At 37.8% G+C, this 20,074-nt stretch overlaps 1 protein-coding gene across 1 annotated transcript in view; it reads left to right on the top strand.

The window, feature by feature from the left end:
* plxna2 (plexin A2) overlaps positions 1 to 4,661 on the top strand; it is a 216,764-nt gene extending 212,103 nt beyond the window's left edge. Inside the window, exon 32 of the mRNA XM_088007157.1 lies at positions 123 to 4,661. Coding sequence (XP_087863283.1) covers positions 123 to 218 — 96 coding nt within the window. The 3' untranslated portion in view covers positions 219 to 4,661. The remainder of the gene's footprint in view (positions 1 to 122) is intronic.
* The last annotated feature ends 15,413 nt before the right edge of the window (positions 4,662 to 20,074 follow it).

Genomic DNA, 20,074 nt, shown 5'->3' with positions numbered 1-20,074 from the left:
CAGGAACCCAGTTTCCTTCTTTTAGGTGGTCATAATATGAAATACCTGGCAGTTTATGGTTGTAATGTGGTAAGGCAGAGTGTTTCTCTTATTTTTACCACATTGCTGCCTGTTCTTTGCAGATTGTTTCAGCCCTGGAGCAGGAGGAGCAGGCAAGGAAACAGAGGTTGGCCTACAAGGTGGAACAGCTCATCTCTGCCATGTCTTTGGAGAGCTGAAGGTGAATGCTGCCAAAGCAAAGAAGGGGAGAGAAGGGACCGATGGACCTGCTTAAAAGGTCACTACTTTACCTCTCATCGTGGGAAATTTCAACCACGCCCTGGACCTGGGACCTCTGTACATCTACAGCCGGACAAACACAACTGCTTTAGTTTGCGATTCTTTTCCCCTGCCATCACGATGAGACTGACACAGAGGCTCTCCAGCTGGAAATAATAATGTTATACATAAGGGACGTTGAGTTTGTTGGTTTCGTTTTCCTCAAAGGATCCTCTCTAGATTTGGCAGGAAATTGCATGTCATGTGGGTGTTCACATGTGTGGGTGTGCATGAGAGTGTGTGTCATATTGAGGAAGACTCGTGCAAGACTGTGAAGGCAAATGGAGAAACAGATTTAGCCTCCCAACCCCCATCTGAGCGAGAAATGGAGGAAAATATCTAAAAAATAAAAAAAAAAAGAAAGAAAGAAAAAACGAAGGCGAAAGGCCGATCTCATGTTGGACAGTGTGCATTCAGATTACTCAGATTTTATTTTTGTACTCTGTAAATGTGAATATCATCATCTGCAGTTAAAGAAAAATATCCACAGAGTATCCCTAACTCCATCTTGTTAAAGATGCGTCTTATCTCACTCCTTCCCTTTTTGGACTGATACTTCACAGAAACATGTACATGAACAAATGCTGCTCTACATGTGATCAGAAAGGAGATCAAAACAACTTCTGCTCATCATTGGAAATGTGAGTAGATCTTAATTTTGGAGTTATAGCTTCGACAGCATGCATGAAACAAACTTGAGGCTGATGGAGGTAAAGTGGCTGCAGAACTGCTTCGCTCTGCTGTTCTAAGGCGCCAATCGGTGTATGTGAATGTGTGTTTTTTTTTTTTCTTTTTAAATCTTTTTAAGTTTCGCAACAAATATTGGACCAGTTTAAGTGAGACACACTGATACTTGTAGTTGATTCTGCTACGAAAGAGCCGAAATTCATCTGATTCCGATTTGCTTGGGGAGAATTAGCCAGCAGTCTGATACGCAGTAGCTAGAAGATGACGGGTGAAGCAGTTAGTTTCTATGTGCTTTGATTTTCATTACATTCCCCACAAATGTCTCATTTGGGGAGCGTGATCAACTTTATTCACACAGCATCCCCAAAGTCACGCATCAGATGTGTAAACATTACCAGGAGTTTGGTTTCATCAAGTGCCAATGAGTCAGAAGAGATGCTACTGTAGAAGATACCGTCCAACTAACGGTGATGTGTTTGCCCAGACCACAAGAACTCTGTGTGGGTTCAGTTTGACAAAGTGCCAAGAGATCCTACTGTTTCAGCTTGCTTATTAGTGTGTCAAAATCGGTTTACGCTTTACAGAGGACACGTTTTGGGTTAACTTCAAAGCTCTGAAAGCTGGACTGGCGAGTTTTGAAAGGTACGACGTACAAGCAGGAAGGAAAAACCAAAAGGTGGAAACAAAAATCTGATGTATTAAATGCTGTTTGAAAGCGTCCCCTGACTAAAACCAGGCTGAGAACTGTAGATTCCATCCTCTGAAATGCTGATTTATTTTCTTCCAAGACATGTTTGCTTGTTGTTTACATCAAGTACTTGAAAATACGTTTGTACAGTTTTGTGTGTAGAGCGCATGTACCAGGTGGGTGAAAGGTGCTTCTTTTCTTTGTGGCCTTAGATACCTGCCTGCTTAGTGTTCCCTGATCTTACCAGTCCTCAGCCAGGGCACGCTTTTTCAGTGAATCCTGGCACCAGCACTCAGCTGAGGATAGTGAGACGATCTAGAAAGGAGAGGTGAAGAGGCTACGGCCAGGCTGAGGCGGGCAGCACCTCTCCCAGCACTCGGCTCGCCCCAACCGTTTGAAGAGAAGCGCAGAGAAATGAGAAAGCGATGCAGGGGTAGAATGAGAGAGCGAGCCCCTTTAGCTCTGGTTTCCCACTCTGGCTTTGAAGACGCTCTTTGATCTGAGTCGGCTGCGTGCGCTCTGTGATCAGGAGAAAACATCAAACTAAGAGGCGAGAAGAAATGTCCGATGACGTGAGGAGTGAGGTGCAATTGCTGTGTCATGCCAGTGGGGGCAGCAGTGAGTACGAGGGGCTGGAGTGTGTTGCCTCGTTTGAAAATGCACCTGCTGATGGAATCAGCGATGCCACATAAACAAACAGTGGACAGTTCCCTGTTAAAGTATTGATAATCCTTGATTTTTTTAAATGTATTTTGCTACTTCACAGTCACAAATTTCAATGTATTTTAGTGAGATTTTAACTGATATACCAACTGAAAGTAGTGCATTCAGATTTTTTGTTAATATAAATTGTAACAGTGTGCTCGAAATTTGCTTTCAGCCCTCCTCAGTTGCAGAATCATCATTCACTGCATGATTCTGCAAGTGTTTTGTGGCATGTTCCACTTTTGCACAAATACAATCTGCAATTTTTGATCCCTCTTCGTCAGAGTGACTTAATCTGATTGGATGATGTATGAGGTCTAGGTCTGCATCATGATATCACCACCATGTTTTACTGTGTGAATGGTGTGTACAGGGTGAACTACTCTTACGACTTCTTCCATCGAAGTGGTGCAAGATTAATAATTTATCAATAGGTTCACTCAAGTTCTGAATCAGTTTTGGGGTTTTTTTTGTGTGTGTATGCCTTTTATTTAATGGTATCAGTGTAAAAAAGGGCTGAATAGATATTCTACTTTGTGTTGGTATATCACATAACATTAAAATAAAATACAGGTTGTGGTTGTAACTTGATAAAAGACAAGGTAGACCTTATCTCGTATTTTGGACCTGAGTCAAGTAGACGTCGGACTGAATGATGTCCTAAAAAAAAAAAGAAACTAGCATCACAGCAGATTTAGGATTCATGATTCACTGCTTACATTTGACCTTAAAACTAAAGTGTATTTGCTTGAAGAACATGCTTTCTTCTGTGCCACAGGTACAGTTCCACTCTCTGCAGGATAGCTGACCTTTAGCTGGAAAAAATTAAAAAATAAATAAATAAAATACCAGCATAATTAGAGGAAAAGAAGGAGCTTGCAATCTAAAATTGAACCAGTTGTTAGTTTATATAAACATATCAATTTTCTAATTTCTTGAAGATCATTTCCTGGAATCTGCCAATCAAAAGTATTTATAGCAAACTAAAATTAAGGGGTAAGGTCACGGTTTTATTTGTTGAGTTTGTTTTGGTATTTATTTGCAAATGCAGTATGTTAATTTTTCCAGCTCCCTAATGGTCTAATAACCGACTCTAGGTACACAGCAGTGCACACATGCGCAGCACAAACAGAGAACATGAAGCTTCTTCCTTTTGATGAAGGTGTCTTCCCAATTTCAGCGACTAGAATTGTATCCTCCTCATACCTCACATTGCTTATATGGAGTAATGCTTTCTGTTTTAATGGGACCTTAATGCCTTTTTTTCCTTTTTCCAAGGAATGAACTTTATTTTTTGACAGAATCCTTCCAGCTGTTCTGTGAGCTCCTCCCCCTGTAACACAGGAATGTGATAAACAAATCTAGGCTCCAACTGGTTAAGAATGGCTTTGATTTTTCTCTCTTAAAACATTTGTAACCCAGATGTTTCTCATCTGATATTTATGCATGCGTTTTAACTCGTGCTTTAGTTCTGCCTTGTGTTCCTATTGACATATCGATCTGTGCTATGATTTAGCCTGACAGCAATTCTTCCATTTGTAAATGTCTTAAAATTGCAGCACCTTTTATTGTGAACAGAGATTTTTTTTTAGTTGTTGTTATGAAGTGATTGCTTGTTTGTGTTACCATGTTGTACGCTCATTTTAATTTAATTTTAATAAAAGAGAGGGTTTTTCTTTTTTACCCGTTCTGCAGTGCAGAATTACATTCGACTGCCAGTTGTGAGAGATGTTTAGAAATGCTCACAAACCTCACTTCAGATGAAGCTGAACCACTGAAAATGCTTTGTGAAACTTTCTGCTTCCAGTGAATCGTGGTTTCCTTACACAAATCAGAGCATTTTGTTATCTTTTCAGCTTGTTTGCTCGCTAAATGGCATCAGACACACAAACTCAAGTCCCAATCAGTGTATTACTCTCAATATAAAATGAGTATCCTTCCATTTTAAACACATAGTAAAAAAAAAACAACCTTTTTAGACACTGGAGTACTGTAAAATAGCAATTACTGGCATTGATGATGATAATAATAATAATGGTTGTCTGTTCTTGTTTTATAAAAGTGTTGTGAAAATTGTAAGAACTTAAAGTATTTAAAAAGTTTGTTCTCTTGGTTTTTTATTTGCTTTGATTTTGTTATTATAATATATTATTGTGTACCTATTGTAAATATGAAGCACACCTATTTTGCAAGCCAAGGATTCACTTTGTACTGTTGTTATATATAAATAAACTTTGCTGGTTAAAATTGCATAGAACCAAAATGTGTAATCCTGTCTTTTTTTTTTTTTTACATTGTCTTTCTCCTTTGCATTTGAGCAAAATGCAAGGAAATTTGAACATAGATAAGTATATTCCCACTTTCCCAAGGATGAAAACGAAGTATGTTTGACTTCAGCAGACGAGATGCGTCTATGGAGGATTGCTGCCAGTCCCAAAACGTCATATTTGTTGTTACATTTGCCAAGAAAGAGCCAGCTCTTACATTTATAACACTTTTGAATATTGAAGTTGAAAATGTAAAATGCTTGGGTTTTAAAGGTAGGCTCATTTATGACGAATGTACTTTTAATCATACTGTGGAAAGTCTTATTTTGACAGCTATGTTTTACAGGCATAATTTAGCGCTGCTGGTTACATAACTTCTGCTGCTTGTGCTGCTAGAAAACAATGAAAGTAGGGATGTCATGGTCACTGAAGCTCGGGTTAGGAACACCAAGCATTTAACGTTTAAGAAGACTTAACATGGTTTGTGGTGTTCTCTACATAATTAAACTTATATGACATTTTTTTGGTTTCCATTTTCAAAGCATTTGAGATCATTTAATCTGAGCATATGCTTTTTTCATTCTTAAATAAGGACCATTTGTTTGTTCATGGGATGAATGACCTCACAATTTGAACTCAACTCTGTAAAAGACTCATCAGGATGAGTCTGTTGGTTTTCTATGACTTTTCTACCATCAACTATTGGCATCACCTGTTCAGCAACATTAAAAATGACTTGGCACAATCCTTATGTAGTTCTTTTGATTTTGAAATATGTTGCATGCTTGAAACACAGGAACATATACTTTAGATAAGCTTAAAATGCAATTATTCATCTGTAAATCAATGCAAAAATTCTTTAATTATTAATGATGGATGCTGCAATGATCCAACTTTCTTTGGAACCTTGAAATGTAGAAATTACTGTATATTTAAGACTGAAATGTGTCCTGATTGTTGGGTGACTGGGTTTTCATTTGAGTCGGTTTATGATCATTTATTTATATTTGAAAGGTCATGCAAAGAAATAAATTTCTAAAAAATAACTAAGAAATCTCAGGTTTCCGTCATATCGATACCAAGTTCTTGTTTGTTGGATCTTCTTTAAACCCACAATACTAGATAGAAGTGAAGTTGATGAGAAGAGAGCAATAGCTTTCATTCAAACTGCTTCAAGTGAATTGTTTTGTTGTCTTCCAGATTTATTTTAATATTATTCATAGTCAATAAATAGTTCAAGCACACAGTATATCAAAATACCTATATGTTTCTGAGTTCATATTTGAAAGAGAAAAAAAGAGAGAAATCTTGTTCTAGAATGAAATTGCTTCTTTCAGGCACCAAGCTTTAAAATGACCTCAGCAGTATAATACAGAAACAACACGGCAGTCGAAGGCCTGCTGTTGTTTCCGCCCAAATTGCTCCGACACACTTTTATTTGGATGTGCACAAGTTTGTGTTGCAATACCCATTTAAAGGATGCTTTAATCAGTGCTGAAAACAAAGCCAAGTGCTGCTTAAGCAGAGAACAATCAACATGAATAATGATTCGCTGGGCAAGCTTCGTATTTTCCTCTCACTGTAGACTCCAAGCTTCCAATTTTCTGTTTTGCTTGATGGTGAAGGGACGTTGTAAATGTGGAGTGTGGGGGGGAAAAAAACCAGCCAAAATCATTGGAGAGCAATACCATATATTCCTGTAATCCTGGGAGCTAGCCTTTCGTGCCATCTTGGGGAGTAATCCATTATTTCTACCTACAATGGTGCTAATTTTGAGGACAGATGCACATCAAAACATTCTGTCACCTGCATGTTTACCTCCAGATAGTCTATCAGCACAGCTTCTTGAATTTGTGTCTACTTAGAAAAGTCTTATCCTGAAAAATTGTTTCAGTTTTCTAGCTATCGCACAGCCTGCTGGAGATGCTAACTACGTCTCTTCCATGTCTGAGAATATTCACGCTTATTATGCAACATTCCCATTCATTATATGTCTACTTGTTAGAAGCCCGTGAGGAATTTATAGGCAAAGCAGGAACAATATCTGATGCTAAATTCAGGTTTAGCTCAGGAAAAGTTCAACCAGATTTGTTGCTTCTTAAAATATCTAGAATTCACATGTTTTTCACAACGATTGAAATGTAAGGTTAATTTTAAACAGATCTTCTGGGAGACTGAAAAATTGCCTATTATGTGCTTCTGAAGCTCAGCACTGTTCCGTCTTAGTCTTTGGACTTCTTCCTTTCAGCTCAGCTCATCCTGGGAAGAAGATGATGAAGGATAAAAAAGACCCAGGACTCTGCAGATCAATTCTGCAATAAGAAATGTTGAAAGATTATTCTTTCTTTATACCACCAAGTTCTAGAAAACCCAAGTCCAGACCTCGAGAGCTACTATCCTGCAGCCTTTGGTTGCTTCTCTTCTCCAACACACCTGAACCCAATGGCTGAGTTTCCCCATTAGCATGTCATTAAGCTCCACAGAGGTTTGGTAACGAGCCCCTCATTTGATTCAGGTGTGTTGCAGATGGGATGCTACTAAAAGTTTAAGATAGTAGCTCTTGAGGACTGGACATGAGCAAAGCTGCTACGGATCAAGGCTCAGACCTTTTCTGTTGACAAAGTTGGTTTGTGCAATGTTGTACTGGCAGGGCTCCCAACACTTTTCAATAAGTCTTGGAATATTTTTCCTTACTGACAAAATTTACTCAAATTCATTCATGTAAGTCAGTGAAGGACTTGTAAACATCTTAATCAGTGGTCCAAATAAGGATGGACTTTATCGCTCAACTTTGGTGGTGCTGTCAGACTATCAAACAATATGTATTTTATATCTTAAGTCCCTTGGCTGTCCCTCCTCCTGTATTTCCTCTGGGGAAGGTCTAATCCCCGCTGCTTCTAATCCTGCACTGCTGAGACCAATTCAAATCCATGCGGGACTTAACGCCCTGTAATGCCTTTACAAGCAGTTGCGTAAAGCTGACATGCCATTCGTTCTGGGTAGGATTTCCAGCCAGGATTACAAGGCAAATTCAGAAATAATTAATGTGAGTTGGCAAAAGAGGGTGCCAGAGGTGATTTTTAAATCGCTCTCTTTTTTTTTTTCCAATGAAACAATATATGATGCTTTTTCTGAAAATTGGTGCTTTTTTTCTATGCCTCATGTTTTATTGTTACATTTCTTTGCAAAAGTAAAAACACACACTTTCAGATGGTGGTGGACATTCACATAAAGCAGACTACAAAGATATAAAAGTGTCATGGAGAGGTGTTTAACTCTTGCTCCATTTATAATGTGGCTTCATGCTGATGATGGAACCATCTCTCTGTGTGGTCCACAGTTCACCTCACCTGCTCCTTGTCAACCTCGCTCTCATTAGGAATAAACACGTCTGTGAGCTCTGCATGAATCGCAGCCTATCTCCACTGGGTCCTTTTACCATCTACAGCATGTAATGTATTCTGTGTGTGTGAGTGAGGCACATACAGACAAAGTGGTACAAAATCAATAAGAAATAATCTTGAAACTGGTTCTAAGAAATGTGCGTCACTGAATTGCTCACACCTACAAATGGTGTTATAGAAGATAAAAACAGTCTGAAATGTTTTCCTGCAGACGCTGATGAACTACTGACATGTGGGGATATCAGGATGGCTTTCTACCAAACACTGCTTCCTGATTATTAGTTGTTTTAAAGAAATCTTGTTTTTCTGAAATCATGAACAAATTTATTGCATTTGAACATCCATTTAACTGAAAGTTGTGCAGGGCACTGATCCTACTGTTGCCTTCTGCTGGAAACCCATTTGTATCTAAATCTGTGTACATTTGTGTGTGTGTGTGTGTGTGTGTGTGTAGATGGCTGAATCTGATCGTGAAATTGCTAAATAAGTGCAAGTCATTCATCATTTTCAAATATTTCATTTTTATCTTGTGTGTGTTTTACCTCGTCACCCTGACATTTCCAACTGACAATATGTGTTCCACCACTGCAAATCAGTTTAACTAGCAAATGGAACAAAAAACTGTTCTTTGCCATAAAGTTCCCAACCTTTGCTTTAATTATGCATGAAACAGCATTCAAATTAATGTCTACAAAGTTTTGGAGATTTTAATTGTTTCAAAACAGCAAGATTTGTTGTGAGTTTCAGCCTGTGGGAATTAGACATTTTGCAAATCAAGGTAACAACTGTTTCTAAAGCTTGCAGGTCAAAGGTCATCTAGGACCAGAGTGTGACCACTTTGCAATAAGTGGAAAAATACAAAAGAATTCCCTCTAAAGCATATGGTTCCCAGCAAGTGCAGATTCTTCATAGCTGTTGCTGTTATAAGATAAAAAAAAAAGTATTGCCTTTTTGTTGTTTTTAATTGGCCGAGTCATTTTAAACTAAACTCCGTTTGGTTTGCTATTGTGCCAATAGCAACAATCGGCTGTTTATCATGTGACTCGTGTGAAGCCAAAAATAGTGTTCCTGTTGCAATTTAGCAAAATATTGCTGAAAAACCACTTCATCCTAGTGCATGAACTTTTTTTAAATCAAAAAATGTAGAAATTGGCATGTGGCATTTCCATCAAACAAAATTATTTTGTAATTTCAATTTTACAATTTATGGAAATGAAAACAGACTGTGATGTTTTAAACAAACAAAAAAAGGCATCACTTAAAACTCATGCTCCACCCGGCTGCAGACTGTGATTTGGTTTGTTTAGCTGACTTTCTGTGGACGTGGCCTGTCCCTGCACCCTGAGATGATAATGAGGCTCTCTCTCTCAGCAGGCCGGCTGACAGCCTCCTGTTGTGTGGCCCGATCTCTTAGGACTGAAAAGCAAACATGGAGAGGTGTGGGGCTGGCGTTCACTCCACCCCTCCGCCCCAGGTCCATCCATCCACGCCGTGCGCGCTTCCAAAAAGTGCAGGTGTTGGTAGTTCTCAGCTATGCAAATAAACAGGGACGTTGCCCAAAAAGCCGGGTTGTGCCATGAATATAAAGTCAAGAACATACATAATTGTACTATTGATGTGTGTTTGTGTGCACCCATGTGTTGGAGGCCATGCACCCACACATCCACACAGCGAGACTAACTGAACTAACCCTGCTGCTTCCGGGCTCATGGCGCAGGTGAGAAACGGTTGCCAAATTTCCCTTGCCGGTGCGCTCGTTTGCATATGCAGATGTTAATTACCACTGGTGCTTGTATGGGCCAATCAGCAGGCTGCTGGAACAGCTTGTGCACCCCAAGACAGACACACACACACGCACACACGCATACACACAGGTCGTTGTTTCCACGGTTACTCCCTCGGCTGATAATAAAGATAATCACCTCCGATTTCCTTCATGGCTCATTTTCTCCTGCTTGCTGCTGAAAGGCCAGGGCGCCGCTGTCTGATTTTCCACGCTGAGCTCTTATCAGAGTGTGGGGGCCGACGGGCCGGGGCGGGGGGCCGAGTCGATGAACCACCTGCCACACATGCTCACCAGAGAGGACAGATCCTGCTCAGGCAGGGACACGGATATGGCGGGCTAATGTGTGTTCGGTATCATGGTTTAATGCGGTTGGAATAAAAGGCTGGATGAGAGCAGGGTCAGATCAGATGAGATGTGTTATCACCTGGACCTGAATGAGAAAAGATTTTCTTACCTCCTCAGATCAACACTCACTCCTCTAAATCAATGAAAACCACAGGTTTGTCCTGCCCCCTTATCACCTTTTCTTAGGTCTGGTTAAAATGTGATCAGTCAGCTGATTTGTCTGAATAAAAAACGCTTTAATGTGTTTTATCTCGGCCTGCTCAGTTAGTTATTATTAAACCTAGCCATCTGTTATAGCTGCATACAATTGATCCAATTCTCCCCGTCTCACCCTCTCTGCCAGCACCCACTTTTCATTCTGCCTCCCCACACCCTCACCCCACCCCTCGTGAATCCATTGTCCGGATGGAAACGTGCCTTGGATAGCAAGGCCACGCTTTCGGCTCACTTCTTTGAGAATTATTTAAGGCTTAGGAGTTTCTGTGGAATGAATATTTGATGTGGAGGACCTGAGCGTCTCCCGGCGAGCCCAGAGCAACACTTCACAGAGCGGCTGGGGGTGAGGTGTGTAGAGCTTCAAAACAGACAGCAGAACACACATCACCTCCTCCACCCGTCGCCACACCCAGAAACACCAGACAGTTTCATGATGGGTTTGCTTTGTGATGGCTGGAGGCCTGATCGAAAAATATGTCTAAAAATTAGGGTTTCTTTGCCCATTCTTCTTATTTTCTTTTGTATTATATTGGTTTTCTTTCATGTCTTTCATAACAAATCACTTCTTAGATGCCATATCTTGCTCTTTAACCTAATTAAGAAATCCCCTATGTCATAATGTCATGGAAAAAATAAAGGGTTTCTCATGACAAAAACCTGAAAAGCGGCACAGGCTGGACCATGTTTTGTTCCGCTTTTTGCCACAAGAGGGCAGAGTCTCTTTATTTCTAAACGCAACAGCTTTCCCATTTGCAGCCTGCTTGAGATAGTCCTAAAATAAGCTGATCTTATAGTGCCATCTAATGGTTCTGCGTGGAAAAATCACTTTAAATATAAAGCAAACCTCAAAACAGAGTTACAAATTCCTGTTAATGAAAGATTTCTGCAATGTATTTATATTGTTTTAGAATAAATAGAAGTCTTTTCCTTCATCACAGATTTAGGTGGGTACACTACATTTTTCAAATATTGTTTCTACAAATTTATACAGAAGGTTTACAATTAGCATTAATAACTATTTCTGGTAGCAGTTTGATTAATGGGAATCTGCCATAGAGATTAATCAGACTGATAATTAGAGCCATTTGAGCGACCTAATTTGACTAAATTAATTTTAACAGATCTTATCTGATCGTGTGCTGTTTTAAATATGCACAGTTTCTGACGAGCAACTGTTATCTTTAAGATATAAAAACAGAATAAATACAGCAAGGTATAGTTCTAGTGTTTGTTTTTTTCTGCTTATTGCAACTGTTGCATACATTTCTATACAATGATACGCAAAAGAACATTGTGCTGTGAACATTATGTTGTACATACAGAAGTGCAGATTTCATCACAACAGCTACCCAAGAACCTACAGCAAGAGCTGGAAAGTCCAGACTTCAATCTAGTAGAGACTGTAAAGGAAGACTTATAAACTGATTTTTATAGATGCTCCAAATCCATCTAACTAAGCTTGAAGTTTGTTGTATTGAAGAATTATACAAAAATTAAATCTGTAGATGTGCAAGTGTGGTAGAAATATAACCTAAAACAACAGGACAGGTAATGAAGTCAAAAACATGATTACAGACCAGTGGGATAGTCTGACATTGCTAATAAATAAAATTGAAAGTTTATTTGAATGTTCCACAGATATGACATGTATATCAGAAACTGACAGAAACAGTTTTGAACAAAGCATTCGAATCAAATCAAATAAAATAAACTTGTAACACGGTCACCAGGTCCTCAACTGTTTTTGAATTTGAAATGGACATTTGTTTTACAAATAAATTTCATTTATTTATTTCTAGAATGAGTTTCTGTCACCACAAAGGTATTTTAAATTAACTGTAACACTGGCAAAAACACACATACACTAAGCTTGTCTGGAAAGTTCAGATGCTATTCAAAATAACCAGTGACAGCAAGTCTTGCAGTAGGATTATCACGTCCAATCAGCACTACACATATATGTTCTTAAATTAAACGTGACCATTTCATTTTATTTTATGAGGACCACTCAAAAATAAAACAGCTATTTGAATGCATAAATAAATATACATAACTTTTAAGTACGTCATGCCCTTGTTACTAACACGTCACACATTTTGGTATTATATTTGTAAAAATAAATGAATATATAAAACAGTGTGTAATTTGCCATTTGCTTTACAAATATGCACTACACACATCAACACATCAAAGGCCGGTAAATGATATACTGAAGTTGACTGTAACATGACATTCAGATATGATAAGACTTAGTCTGACATATTCCCTGAATGTAAGAGTACACCGTCTAAAACATATCAAATGCATGAACATGAAATACCAGATGTGATATGCTTTTTGAAGTATTATACGATCTGGCCTCCATCCTGTGTGTGTGCTTTCTTCTGCATCGAGATGAACACATGTGTTGAAAGAAAATGTGGAGAAGGGATTAAAAATCCTTGGGTTGTGATTCAAAACCCTTTACACCCTGAGCTTTCACAGTCCTCTCGTCCTTGAGAATAAATCACTTCAAGATGTCTCCCAATCAGAGCCAATTAGGGCTAGTAGGATGCCTGCAGAGTTTGCCCTTTTCAAAAAGAGGACATAATGAAGCTGAGGACGAAGAAGCTGAATCGCTTAGAGAACAATGAATTTAGGTATTTAAGTATTCTCCTCCGAGGTGCAATTCTCCAAAGTATCGTAAAATGTTGACATGTTGTCTAACTTCCTGAGTTCAGAGAGAATATGTTCAAGATTAGGTATGCATGGTTTTCTGCTTGTGAAGTACTTACATTTGCTTTGTGAACTGGGTTGAGTCTGCAGGGACTGAGTCTCTGAACAATAGGAGAAGGCTCCCCTCAGAGGGGAATGCTTAAAATGAACATGTGTACGGGATCAGCAGAGTCAGGAAGAATGAGAAGTAAAGCAGAAGAAAATATGGGTTTGCTCTTTAAAATTGATCTGAGAAAAAACATCCATATATATATATATATATATATAGACCTCAATCTGATAGAGCATCTTTGATGCATTTCTAATTGTTTTTTTAAAAAATATTTTTCCTATTTTCCCAAACCATTGACAAATATTATGTGAAATATGGATATTGTGTATTATGTGAAATATTGTATAATATGTTAAGAGACAACAAGTGAAATACAGAACAGCAGAAAGCAGAAACGTATTTATATCTTAGTGTGATAATAAATGGATTAAACTGGGAAGTCCTGATGGTGACATCGCATGAAAACCGAGGACGTAACACAAGGTATTATGCACACAGTTTCCTCAGCGACACTGAAACAAAGGCAGGAAAATCTCCCAAATCCTACAAACATTGTTTAAAGCTTTATTTTTATCACAGATCCCATATAAGATTGCCCTTTTTCTGACTGCATGATGAAAATACATCCTTAATAATGCGGCACATTTTGAAACCTCACAAAGTCCGGACCTGCATGTCTAACGGCTCTGTAAAACACACAACCATATTATTAGAAACTCCAAACTTAATTAAGGAAAATTTTAGATTATTATTATTTTTTTTTATTTTATCTCACACTTTAGTGCTCTTCATTGGTCAGACAGTCTCATGGGATTTCAACATCTAATATTTCCTGGAGAGACCAAATAAAAAGTAAAACTTAGTCAGCACAATTTGTTATTATCCTTACATCCATATATTTATGAATCGGATTGACAGCACAGGCAAACATGTGTAAAAACATTCAGATTAAATCCATCTTTTGATGTATTAGCATAATCTCTGACATAAATACCCCAGTAATCTCATTAAAGATATAAAGGGAGAGAGCCTGTGGTTCAGTAAGGGCTTCACTCACCAACCCCAATGTTAATGATGGTCATTTATAGTATTACTAAAATATAAAAAGGTTTTAATTTGATCAGCTGCTAATGGGATTGAGACCTTATTCGAAGCGCTAACTGTCCATCATGATTGCTTGCTTCTCATTGGTCCATGTTTAATTTTTTTTCTTTTTTCTGAGTTGGAGAGAAACTACTGTACATCTCAACTCCTCAAAGTTACACATGTCAGGAATCAAGACAAAAAATGTGGTTAATATTTTTACTTCATTTATTTAACCTTTATTTCACCATTAAAATCCTATTGAGTTTAAGACATCTCTTTTGCAAGAGAATCCTGGCCACGACTGGCAGCAGCACACCGAGATTACACAACATTCACAGCAAAGCAGAAGAAGTTATAAATAATCATAAATAATAGTAATTCTGTTCAGTGCAGGCCTGTAGAGCAGCCAGAGCAGTTCTACTAATCTGGAAGCGTTTTCACTAGCATACAAACAGGAACAGCTTTTCTCCAGATTAAACCTCAAACAATGAGGCCATTCCATCTACCAGCTATGTTTTGTGTTACATGTTGGACACATGATGCTTGTACTTTGATATTTATTCAGCAAAGAAAGCATTACAATAAAACAATACTGACTTATATTGCATGTACGTAATGGAATGGGTAGCAATGTAAAAGTAAAACCATGTTAGAATCAGAGTTTATTGGACTGATTTTGAGGAGGTTTGTCACTGATCAACTTTTGGCAGAAAGGACTGACAGTCAGAGGCTCAAGTGAAGTTTTTGGCAGTGCTGGTAATGGCAAATACCTGGGCAGTTTGGAAAGAAAGGGGGGGTTCCTGGTTCTCTTCTCAAGACTTTATGAAAACATAGGTTTTCACTCATATGTTCAGATGACAGTCCTCCAGTTTTTCTGTGCTTCAAGCTGCAATTGAGCTTTTAGAGCTACATAATATTATGAGTTCCAGTCATCAGGAATAACAATATTTGCAATGTTGCAATTGGAACAGATTTGTTGGCTGACAATTTTGACCCTGCGTTATATTTCAAGTAATGCCTTAAAACTCTGGATGTCGGTGATATATCTGGCCAGTTGGAGGGACTCCTACTTCACTTCATGCCAACATCAGATGCATAAATTTAGCAGCTGAGATGATAAATATCACAGAATTTTGGGAACACTGGAATAAATGAAAATCTTACTTTTCTTAATTAAGAAAATGTTGGTCAAACATAACTGTTTAAACGTAACATAACTGTTAACATCAACAAATAAATCCCTCTTGCAATGAGGAAAAAAAATGGAACAGATACAATTGAAAGCCTTTGTGATTGCAAATAGCAGTGAGACTTCTCCACATAAGACAAAAACAAGCATACAGACATAATGAATTGTTGAAATATGTAATAAAATCTTTAAAATGTTTAATAGTTAATAGTTACAATTTCATTTAATCTGGATAAGGTTAGAACAGCTGTAAAGTTGTTACTGTTCTCTGAAACCTGGGGTCTTCAACTCTGCAAATGTCTTACTCCCTCTGGTGGAGGATCTAATTACTACAAGTGGCAAGTGTAAAAACTGAGATAAAACTCAGAAAGTGTGTTTATTAATTGTGTTACGTGGCCAAGTCCAGTCCTCGAGAGCCACCATCCTGCAAGTTTTAGAAGTATCCTTACTCCAACAGACCGGGATCAGCTCTACAAAGGCCTGATAACGAGCCATTCATTTGATTCAGGTGTGTTGAAGCAGGGATGCATCTGAAAGTTGCAGGATGGTGGCTCTCGAGGACTGGACTTGGCCACCCCCTTCATAAGCTTTAAAGGGTATGTATTAGATATATCATGCAAGCTGCTATTTGGTGAATCGGATGTACTTTTGACATTGCAGTTAAGCTGAAAATGACTGGCACTCCTTGCAGCGTGAGGTTTAAAGTGTTATTTATTTATTTATTTTTGTAATGTATTTATTCTTTGGAGAGCCCCAGTTCAAACTTGACTCTGATGAGTGATTGCAAGGAGGCCTTCCAAAAGACTGAAAGCTTATCACCAAAGAAAAGCTGTGAAAATAGCTGTGAAATCAGGCAAAAAGCCAGTGATTATAAGAAAAGTTAGATTGCTATATTGGCACTGCTTTATTATATTTTAACAGTTGCTCATTTCCCATCAGAAACAAACTTCTTGGAAGAATTAAAATGATTCTAAATCAAAATTTGCCAGACATATGAGTTATTTTAGGCTTAACTGTGCATACCAAAATAAATATAACATGTAGCTTCATTAAGACTTTGAAATATCTGAAAACAAATCCTGATTAGAATTTGAATGTATTGCATAAACTCAATTTGAAATGTATCTGAGTAATTATGTAATAGTATCAATATTTAGATACATTGTAAAGTCTTTGTTTAATTGTGGAGATGTTTATCTAGATTAAAGGCTTAGTGCTTAGAACTGGTGATCTGATGGTTCTTGGGTTAAAGCTGTTTTTTTAGTCCTTTCATTCTTGACAAGGCAGGAGAAAAGAAAACACTCTGTGTTCTCGGTGGGATCAGTCCTTGATAAGTTGGCTCCTTTCAGAAGGCCTCAGCACTCCTGAAATGAGGGCAGAAGACAGCCAATGTTTTGGTTTTTTCTTCTGTTTTTATCGCCCACTGCAAAGCTGGGCTGTCAGATGCCCACTCTGGAACCACGGACTTTGGTCCATGGAGAATGTAATCGAGCTTTTTAGCAATAAACAGTCCAGTTGGGTTTGGCCGACACTCTAAATTCTGTCTCTCTTCCTTTCAATTCTCGTTGCATAAGACCAGATATTTTAGTCCTGAACAGCATAAACATCTAAAAAAGAGGAAGAAAACAAACAAGTGAAAGAATGTCCTTGAGGGTCAGAGTTCCTGTTTCCATGTGCTGATCCTCGTGATGTCCTGGCAGTACCCCTCCTCGCCCCTCTTGCTACAACACAGGGATTCTTTGCGTATTTTAATAAATAAAAGCAAAATCCCAAAATACCAGGATTCTGCTTACAGATATGCTGTCCAGGTTTTTTTTTTAACTACAGTGGCTTGTAACAGTATTCCTTCCCCTTGAACCTTGCTATATTTTGTCACAAACATAAATAAATTTCATTGGAATTTAATTTGAAAGACCAAAACAAAGTTGTATATAAACAAAGTGATGAAACAGAAAATTATAAATGATTAAAAACTGTTTTTAGAATTTGCAAAGAAGAATGTGCAAAAAAATTCAGTCACTTGATGTGGAAAGCTGGTAGAGATACTAAAAGACTAAAAGTCTTGCAGCTGTAATTGTAGCAAAAGGTGGTATTGAGGGGGTAGGGAAGCTGAATACTTTTTCACACCGCACTGTCCAGTTTGTTTTTTTTTTGTATAATTTTCATTCTATTTCACAATTATATTCTGCTTTGTGTTTGTCTTTCACATTAAATTCCACTAAAATATATTTATGTTTTTAGTTGTAATGTGACAAAATATGGAAAAGTTTAAGGGGTATGAATACTTTTGCAAACCACTTTGTATGCTTAGATGATTCTTCTTTGGGAAATAAGACAACATAGTAGATTTATATATATATATATATATATATATATATATATATATATATATATATATATATATATATATATATATATATATATATATATATATATATGCGTATGTGTGTCAGAAGACTAATCATAGTCTGAAAGTGAGGCCATTTGCAATTACATGATATATTTCAATGGCTAAGTTCTTTTGTAGAAGAACTTAGCCATTGAGTTGGTTAAGTTATTCTACAAAAAATATTTGAGCAGGTTTTTGATCTCTGAGTTTTCAGTCTGTGAACATGCACTGTTAACTCTGAAACACTTCAGGTCACAGACTTGGTGTTTTCCTCCTAACAACTCGTGTGATTGTTCAATGAAGCACATGTGCTACAGTATGTGTGTGTGTGTGCGTGTGTGTGTGTGTGTGTCTGTGTGTGTCCTTCTGGGGCTTAGTAATGACTCACTGCTGGCTGCTTTTTGTCTGTCCAGAGACAAACAAAACGTGCGTCCAGGCATTTTGAGAGATGCCATGTGCTTTTACTGGCTCAGCTGTAACATGCTGAAGAGAGGGAGAGCGGGCCCCGGTGTCCAGGTGAATCTCCAAGAGAAATTTAAACAGAATACATGTGTTCCATTGTTGTAGATGTCAGCCGGAAGACTGGAAAACGAACATTGCAGGTGTGGTGTAAAAACTGCTCTGGGTGTCTTCCTGTATACACTCCTTATGTTTATATGTTCCTTGTTTCAACCACTTTGGGTTTTATCTTTTCCTTTTTCTTTCTTTTTTATGTTCTTTTAGTTTGCTTTATTGGAATTTTAGTTTTTCATATCTTCTGTCTTCTTACTTTGTTATACACTTCCAAAAGTCTAATGCTTGCAAATCACAAAATCAGTGCTTCTTAAACTTCATGTAGAAAGCCACCAAAACCCTTGGTATTATTTTAGCAGAAAAGCAAAAAACACATTATTTTTTATTTGTGCGGCATATTTAAAGGGTGTGGTTTATTTGTGCTTCATTCGTTCTTTAAAAGTCCAACTTGAAGTGCCAAGTTGGAAAACAAACACAGTTGTCATGAAGTCTTCCAAGTGACGAAGTTGGAAGTTTGTCACCATCTAAAACTGACATGACTGCAACACACACAGCTGCAGTGATAAGCTGATTATTTGTTCCTCTTTCAGTTTGTATCCCACTTAATGACTTTCCATTTCTACTTCAAGATCTGTTAGTAAGCATATTGCTACCGCACATGATTTCAACAACTGTAGAGAAAAACCTTGTTATTGATTTGCACTATGTATGTTTCCAGTTCAACTGTGTATCATCTGGGTTAATAAGTCTCATTCCCCAAGTCTCCATGTTTGCCCTCTGCTGACAGCTACCCAACATTCCCCTGATTATACTTATCTGGTTCCCATTGATCAGATCTCCTCTCTACAGGGATTCTCTGGTGTTTTTGTTTTGCTCATACCCAACCTGTAAGCTTTGTCATCTTCATCATTAAAACTTTATTCTAACACTCTTGTCTGAATTTTGGCCCTATTTCAAACTTGCAATGCCCTCTAAGCAACCTGATTCTGCACTTTTTACATCGGTTTTGCTAAACAAAGCCAATGAAACTCTCACAAATACATTTATGGGTTTTCATTCATATTTTTCAGTGGGGTTTTTGTTTTCTGTGTGTAAGATGAGAACACGCATAGGTCCTGGCAAAAAAAAAACATATTAAAATAAATCTTGAAGTTCAAAGCCAATTGGAAATTTCTGATTTGATTTTTAAGACTCTTTTCTCTTGCAGTAACCTGCTATCAGCCATATCTACCAATGATGGATGCCAAGCAGACTCCAGTGCAACCAGATAGGTCTTACCCCTAATGAATGAATGAATGAATGAATATAAAGGATAAATAAATGGATTAACTTTTTGTGCAAGTCCCAAAGCTTGGTTCTCCAATCTGGACCAAATTAAGTTTTATTTTAAGTCACTAAAGCCACATCCAGTCCTGAAGACTTCCTGATGTACGGAATGAAGAAATGGCTTCCAGAGGCTTTCATGTAGTTCTAACAACATACAATTTGCATAAAGATCTTAAGAAGCAGCACATCATGCACCAATATAAACAAATTCAAGAACACATGAGAAAAGATGACAAAGTCATTTACATCTATCAGTCTGGAAAGGGCTTCAAAATAAATTTTAATGTTTGGGATTACAACGAATCAGAGCGAGAGTCATTATCTACAACTGGGGAAAATGTCAAGCAGCTGTGAATCTTTCTAGGAGTGGCTAGCCAACCAAAAGTAT

The sequence above is a fragment of the Poecilia mexicana genome, unplaced genomic scaffold (genome assembly GCF_051168715.1).
Source record: "Poecilia mexicana isolate PSO_F unplaced genomic scaffold, ASM5116871v1 scaffold_7, whole genome shotgun sequence".
Classification (NCBI taxonomy): Eukaryota; Metazoa; Chordata; class Actinopteri; order Cyprinodontiformes; family Poeciliidae; genus Poecilia; species Poecilia mexicana.
This window is presented reverse-complemented; position numbering and strand designations above follow the sequence as displayed.